The sequence below is a fragment of the Alosa pseudoharengus genome, unplaced genomic scaffold, assembly GCF_046254945.1.
Source record: "Alosa pseudoharengus isolate Yale_2024_CS ecotype anadromous, Long Island Sound unplaced genomic scaffold, YU_APseudo_1.1 YU_APseudo_1.1_scf_15, whole genome shotgun sequence".
Classification (NCBI taxonomy): domain Eukaryota; kingdom Metazoa; phylum Chordata; class Actinopteri; order Clupeiformes; family Clupeidae; genus Alosa; species Alosa pseudoharengus.
Genome location: NW_027468620.1, coordinates 34907266 through 34915083, shown reverse-complemented (window position 1 = coordinate 34915083; position 7818 = coordinate 34907266). Strand labels below are relative to the sequence as shown.

The window sequence follows — 7818 nt, the reverse complement described above, 5'->3', positions numbered from 1 at the left end:
CCCAGCTGCTGTGTAAGTATGTGGAGACGCATTTGACTAAAGGGTGAGCAAAAAGATTCCTTAAATCTATCCCTGTCTCTCGGTGCTGTTCTGAGCTCTGGTCCTTCACTGTGCATGATGGACCGGTTCGTCGTGACCCGGTTGACCCGGTGTGACTTCTGAGTGTCTCTGCTTAAATCACAGCGGCGAGTCCCGCGAGCTCTACCACACATGAGCATCATCACATCACTCTAACCGGACACCTAGCAATGAGCTGAATTTTAATACACTTCTATTGGCGTATTTGTGCTCGCGGTTGCGCCGTGGACTGAGGGCCAGAGCCTGACTGTGCTGGTGACTCAAGAAAATGTCCAAGTGGACCTCAGTCCGGAAGACGTAAACATGCCAAGATCCGACGTCAAGACGTCCTGTAAAGTTTCAAACCTGACCTACAATCACACACAAATGCTCACGCACATTTAAGACAGTTCAGTGGTAAAAGTTACTTGGTAAATAATAGTGAGAAAATACGGACTAACTCGATTTGAAATTTCCGCTGAATGTCCATTTTAGTCCACCGAGGAGCTCATCCCACTCGGGACAAGAAGCTCTGGCATCAGCGCAACCCGGTAAGCACGCGGGAACAGAAATGCAATTATTGATGCCTGTGATCGAATTATCACGTGCCCACGATATGGTCAATTAAATCAGACTGCCTTATTCCTAAACTCCAGGCTAAAGCTCCGATTTAAGCCTATGGCTATCTATCTGACGCGAAAGCGGCTGCAGTGCTACACTTAAAATAATTATTTACAACTGGAGCTTAGCTGGAGAACGTCACCTCATCCCGGCTGGAGCTTGAGAGATGGTCATATTTACATTTTCACAGGTCGGGTTCAAAAGTCAGCGCGGCCTGATAGCGACTAATCTGCGGACTGGAGGGGGAGGAGACGGGTCTCCTTTAAAAGGGAAACTAGAAGATAAAGCGCTATCCGGAGCCGGCAGTCATGAATGAGTACTAGACGATCTAAAATGAAATGAAATTAAATGAAATAAAATAAACAAAAAATAAAAATGTAATAAATATAATCAAAGAGAAGGGCATCAGCGAGAAGGCCGCATCCAGGCACCCCCAGACTGCCGTGTGCGATTTGTTCTCATTCCAGTTGATCGAAATATTCTAGGTCATTTTTAAACCTTGAAATTACTTTGACATTTTTTTTCATTATAATCAGGCTATATTTAAAGAGACACAGACCATTGTGATCTATCTTAACGAAATCATAGACTTGGCACATTCACATCGACTATAATGCGGTTTATTATGGTATAAATAATTTCGAAAATAATTAGTCATCATCGCCTGTATAGGCATTCCCTAATTGGTCATTCGCAAGCTGGAAAAAGTGTATGAATATTGGTCTATGCAGTAATATTAATACAGGTTATTATTATTATTATTATTATTATTATTATTATTATTATTATTATAGCAACAATAATAATATGTGTAAAGTGATATAGACTAAAAATAAAAAACAGAAGGCTATTTATTTGGAGGACCATAATGGAAAACTTGTTTTCATCCGCGAGGTTGTGTCATAAATCAAATGTAGCCTCAAACATAAATTCAAAACAGCTATTATAAACCGGCTGGGTTGTATAAAGCCTAGTCACACACTCACCGGGGCTGTAGCCATTGCGTCATGGTCGTGTTATCAGCACTGTAGGGAAATTATTTTCCTCAGAAATGTTAAGATTGAAATATCTCGCTGGTGGTAGATGGCGATTCCCACTCTTCCGCGATGCAGCTCCACTCGGGCTCCATCTCGACCGGGACCGCGAGAAGCTATGATGCCGCTCGCGCTGCCATTTCAAGCGGAGACAAGTTACCTTCTGTTCCACTCCGCCGTGTCTTAGTGTGCGGGCCTAAGTGTAAGTATTTAGAGGCGGTGTCTATGATCAGGTATAGGCCTACTAAAGTTATTCTATAAGAATCCCTCCGACACCCAAGTCCATCTGCGGAGAGCTCCAGTCTGCAGTCTCCGGTGGGGTCACATGCGGCTGCTGGGTCAGATGCGCTTTAATGTATAGCCAAATAGGCAACTATACCTCTGCGGCTAACCAACCGCTATAACACTTTATATCAGGCACCTGGGCTATTATTCTATTATAGGCCTATAAGAGCCTATTCGGATATTATAACAACTATCAGGATTTACCTGACTACTACAACAACTACTATTGCTGCTCGGGTTTTTGGGTGGACAACATAAAAAACAACAACAACAGACTGTTATTATTATTATTATTATTATTATTAGCCTATTAGCATTATGTTATTATGAATAGGTCTCAACTCGTTTCAGTTACTGTCTCTGAGCTCCGGACTATACCAAACCTTTTTGGCGTTTCCATCAGGCGAACACGCCTAACGACTCTCTTGGGGCAATGAGGAGCTGATGACCTCATTAACGACAACACCAAACACTTCACTGATGTGGTAAACTCTCATAATTACACTCGGGATGAAACATGGAACAAACAAAGCTATCACACACACACACACACACACGGGTGTGCGAGACCAACAGATGCCGTTTGGCTCTGAAGCGTAAAACACAGGCTCATCAGCCCCACTCAGGTTTCATTTGGCCAAGCCTAGAACAGCACTACTGTGTCAAGTTAACGGGGCTAGTCTGCGTCACGTACGGTGACTGGCGGGAAAACTGATCTGTTTCTAAACATTCAGGCCGTCTGAAGGATCGTGCCTCTCCGCCACAAACGCGAGCTAGCTCCCACTCTTTATCACACAACAAATAATGTGCTGATATCGGTTCTACGGGTCATAGCCCCACTCTTCTCAAATTGGAAAGTAATCCGCGTTGCGCCAAGGGTGTGTGTGTGTGTGTGTGTGTGTGAGGGGGGTGGGGGGGGGGGTGTCCCACCCATATGAGGAGAGCACGTCCCTCCCTGACAGTGTGACGTCACCAGCCTCCCCGTTCGCATCGCCTCCCGGTGAAATCCTGGCCACAGACAGCACGGACCCCGGCGTCAGCGCCTCACGACCCTCCCCGAGCCTGCCCAGACACAGCCGTTCCCAGCCGTTCCTCTTGCCGCGCGTGACATGTTGATCTGTAAATATTTTGGGAAATGTTAATATTAGAAAGCAGAATGTCTAAATAAAGTCATTGCTCCGGAGGTCTTTATGTTGCAACCCTCCGTGTCCACAGGAGGGCCGTCGCTGGTTGCCCGCGCACACACTCTGATGATGCTCCCGAGCCCCGTCACTTCCACGCCGTTTTCTGTCAAGGATATTCTGAAGATGGAGCAACAGCTCGCGCTGCATCCGCACGCTCAGCACGGACTTCAACTGCAGCAGCACTTCCACACCCCTCATGCGTGCGCTCTCGGTGGCGGAGACAGTCCCGGCTTCTCCGATGGCGAGGAGAGGATGTCGTATCTAAACACCCTGTCGGAGCACGAGAGCCTGGTGGATTCCAGCCTCTCCCCGGAGCTGTACGGCGCGCCCGCGCTCACACACCACTCTGAGGAGCCCAAACTCGAGGCGGACGGGCGCGAGACGGCCAGTGAGTGCTCAGATTTCCTCTGATCTCGCTCTAGTTGTGTAGCCGAGAGCCTCGTGTCGCCAGCCAAGTGCTGGTAGCCTACAAACCCAGAGTTCTCACACAGCCGCACATATCTGGAGACTGGCTACTTAAGAAAGTTAAGCTCCAACTATCGTGTGCATAATTGCACACTATAGTAAACTATAATCAGCATGAATTGAACAGGCTATAAACGACTTATTTATTTTAATTTAATTGTGCCGTTGTGTGTTTACATGGTAAGGCCTCTCTTCTGTATTGTTTTGGTAATGCTGTAATAGCGGGATGGTGCATCATTTGTATAGTAGGCTAATAGTATTTGTATAGTAATAGTATTTGTATAGTGATAGTGTTTGTATAGTAATAGTAATAGTAGCTAAATAATTCTGACATAAAGCGTGGAAAAATTGTTGAGTGCTGTAAAAGAGCGACAAGCAAAGATTTCTTAAAACAGTGTTGATCTTATAGTGTTGGTAATTTTGTTAAAATAGTGTCGATCTTAATAAGATCATCTTATAGTTTTTATAATTTTGTTTAGTGTTACATTTTATAGTGTTGGTAATTTGGTTAAAGTGGTGTTCTTTCAGTGTTTGGAAATAGTTAGTTATGTATGTAATTGTTGTATTTATTATTGTCATAACTAGTGTGTTATGGCGTTGTTCGTATGGTGTGTGTATACATAATTTTGTTATGTTGTGAAAGAGCTAGTAGCATAGTTTTGTTAAATAGTTTGCTGTTATAGTGTTTTATAGCCCGAATAAAGTGCAGATTTATTTATGTATTTATATAGTTTTTAAAATTGCGCTGTTAACTACAGTTTTTAAATAAGAGTTGTGTTGACTACAGTTAATAAATAGTGTTGTCACACTGACTTGTTCAATAACTCAAATAACAACATTTGTTAAATTTGTATGTTAAACATTGTGTCAAATAATGGGGATATACTATATTTAAATGGACTTGCAATCAGTATTGCTGAACATGATTTGAAAGGAGTTAAATATAAAGGTGGTTGTGTGTTAGTGTTAAGCTGCATATTTGACAGAGTGAGCCGCGCGCTGACGGTTGCCTCTTCTCCTCAGAGAGTTGCATGGCGCTCGCGAAGGCACCGGAGAGCGAGCCCGAGGAGGCGGACGGCAGGCCGCAGAGGCAGCGGAGTCGGCGGAAACCTCGCGTGCTCTTCTCCCAAGCTCAGGTGTTCGAGCTCGAGAGGCGCTTCAAACAGCAGCGCTACCTGTCTGCCCCAGAGCGCGAGCACCTGGCCAGCACGCTGAAGCTAACGTCCACGCAGGTGAAGATCTGGTTCCAGAATCGCCGCTACAAGTGCAAACGGCAACGCCAGGACAAGACCCTCGAGATGGCAGGACACCATCACGCCGGGCCACCTCGTCGCGTGGCAGTGCCCGTTTTGGTTCGGGATGGTAAGCCGTGCCTCGCGGGATCACAGAACTACAACGCCACATATGCAGTGGGCGCCAGCCCGTACGGATACAGCAGCTACCCTGCGTACACTTACAACAATCCCGTCTACACAAACACTTACAGCTGCACGTACTCCAGCCTCCCGGCGCTGCCCGCGAGCACCTCTGCCAGCGCGCTCATGGGCCTGCCAAACCTCGGGGCAGCGCCTCAGCCTCCCGCACCACAGGGCCCTCCCGTGCCGCAGTGCCAGGGGACGCTGCAGGGCATCCGGGCCTGGTAGCCCAGCAGGTCGGGCACAGGAGCACGAGACTGGAGAGGCGCGGGACTGCTGGTGCTGAGGATGCGCGAGACTCGAGCGCAGGATGCGCTTCACTGATATATTAATGCCCACAGACTCATGCTCGCGAGGAGCCAGCAGCACTTGTGACAATATAAACATGCTATATTGGTGTCATTTTTACATGAAGACTGTTGCTTATAAATATCACACCTGAATGTCACTTCATAAATACGACCATTGCTTAAATCATTGGATATCATGACCTCGGCTGCAGATCATTTGGGGGGAAATGCGCGTCGGTGTCCTGGAAAGTTCCAAATGGTTAGTGCTCTGCGACTGATACGGTCAGCCGATCCTTTTGAAATATAATCACACTTCCCTTAACACTGACTTCAATTTATGCATACAATAATTTCAATAAAGGATATTGTAATTGGTTGTTCTCTGTCAGGTCAGACGACGTTTCTTCACAACAGAGGATAATTTACAAAACGAAATGTCAACGAAACGAAAAAAAAGGCATTTGAAAAATTAGCTGGGGCAAGTTAGAATTCTAAAATAACTAATTTAATTACTCTCACCCACAGCTTGTTCACACATGCCAGGCGAGGACTGGTTGAGTTTGTTTGGGAGTTTTAAGGAATCTAGTTCCTGTTGTAGAGACTATCTTTATCTTTATAAAAAAACATACATAGGCCTATTAATTGTATGCTACATGCATACATTGTAATTGCACATATTATATCTTTCATATCATAACATATTATTATTATTATTATTACTACTACTACTATTATTATTACTATTATTAGTATCATTATTACTATTACAGAGTGTAATAGTACAGGGTGTTAATGTGACGCTAATATGAATGGGGGTTTGGCCTTGTTTGGGGGCTGAGTGTAGGGCCCGGTGGACGGTCGCGGAGCGGGGGAAGCCGCGTGTATACAGCTCTCTGTCTCCGCTTGTCAGCGAGAGGCCAGCGGCCCTGTGAGGGGAACCAGAGCCTAGCGGCGGGGCCGGAATGCCCGGGAATGAAACACACACACGCGCGCGCGCTCGAGCGCGACCATGCACACACACAGACATCTTCATAATGAAGATGTCTGTGAGATGTCCCATATTTTAGATGGGGAAAAAAGAATGAATTAAGAATAGCTTTCGGACACACAGAGAAATAACTTTCAGAATTAATCCACTGCAACACCAGACAGCAGCCCGATCGAGCTGGAAGTCAAGTCTGGAAGTCAAGTTAAACATGTTCGTGTTTAAGAGATTATCAAAAAACAACAACATAAAAAAAACAGCGGATGCAGCGCAAACGGCGCACCAACGCGAAGCGAATCCCACACGAGGCCATAGTTTGAGAGCATGGAGAGAATGGGTCTGACGGGCGCGAAGAAGTTCTGATTCCGGTGGTTTCTGTGGCGTGAGACCCGTAGACCCGGAGACATGTCTGTTTAAAAACAGGGTGCAGTTTGCATTGTCATATACATGTGATATATCGAATGCTAAATGCTATACATGTATACATGTTATTTAACGAATGATCGAATTATCTGCTCAATAGGCCTACGCAAACTAGACACTAGTAGTTCTTAGAATGTAGAAACACATTGGAGTGAATGCATGCACCCCTACACCACAGACACATGACCCCCCCCACATACACACACACACACACATACACTCATTTCCAGAACAGACTATTCACAGTGACAGGGATGCGCCGCCCGCCCTTGGCATTAATTCGGATCAACTATAGAAATCTGATAAGGAGCGGGCGTCCGGCTGGTGTGGTTTCTCCAGCGAAGATCACTGATAGGACAGAGCACGAGCTCTAGGTCGGGTAAATGAGGAGGTCATGTCACGAGCATACCTGTGTCAGGTGGAGAACAGCGCGAGGTGGATAAACACGACTGGCGTCACAGTGGCGACGCCCGAGGACATGTATGCTCGCGCCATTGCGCGCTCACGTGCATGGAAGAGAGCACGAGCTGAGATCTACCTGGTAGAAGTGGTCTATTTCGTAAATTTCGGCAAAATCTCCTCGTGCTCATGGGCCCAGACGTTGCGTCGGTAGAGCAGGTACCGATAGCTCCCGTTGGACAATATTACAGGTCCGCTGGGTCATCCGCTAATCGGCGCGAGTCCTTTGTGTGATGGAATGTCTGTATGGCGCAGTTGATCCATTCTGGTGGATGGATCCCGTGGGGATGGATCCCTTTAAAACGGGTTTAACAGCAGAGGTGTGGGAATCACACCATAACCATCAAACCAATGGTGAAAGTGCCGGCGTGGGTTCGACTATAGGCCCGACTGAAAGCTGAAGGGGGGGCGGGGGGTCATGGGAAGGACGGCCTGGTGAGGCAGCTTCTCGAGCCCGCGCTGGAGAGGACCCAAGAGGCACGCACAGGCATATCTCCAGTCCTCCGCGGCAGTGATGCGCGCGGCGGTGGAATGCTGTGAGTGTCACCATACACTTCCAGTGCCCATGTCACCAACACATCCGTGCAGACACGTGGAGGC

General features: G+C 46.7%; 1 protein-coding gene across 1 annotated transcript; it reads left to right on the top strand.

Moving 5' to 3' along the window:
* The first annotated feature begins 2990 nt into the window (after positions 1-2990).
* On the top strand, positions 2991-5543 carry nkx2.3 (NK2 homeobox 3). The gene is made up of 2 exons (XM_076285163.1): positions 2991-3569; positions 4670-5543. Exons 1-2 carry the CDS (start codon positions 3188-3190, stop codon positions 5287-5289), a joined length of 1002 nt encoding a protein of 333 aa, XP_076141278.1. The 5' UTR covers positions 2991-3187; the 3' UTR covers positions 5290-5543.
* The last annotated feature ends 2275 nt before the right edge of the window (positions 5544-7818 follow it).

Excerpts from the sequence above, each read along its gene's own strand:
- nkx2.3 (XM_076285163.1), top strand. The coding sequence starts at position 3,188 with ATGTTGCAACCCTCCGTGTCCACAGGAGGGCCGTCGCTGGTTGCCCGC. Across the intron at positions 3,570-4,669 it reads GGACGGGCGCGAGACGGCCA|AGAGTTGCATGGCGCTCGCG; the intron begins GTGAGTGCTCAG and ends TCTTCTCCTCAG.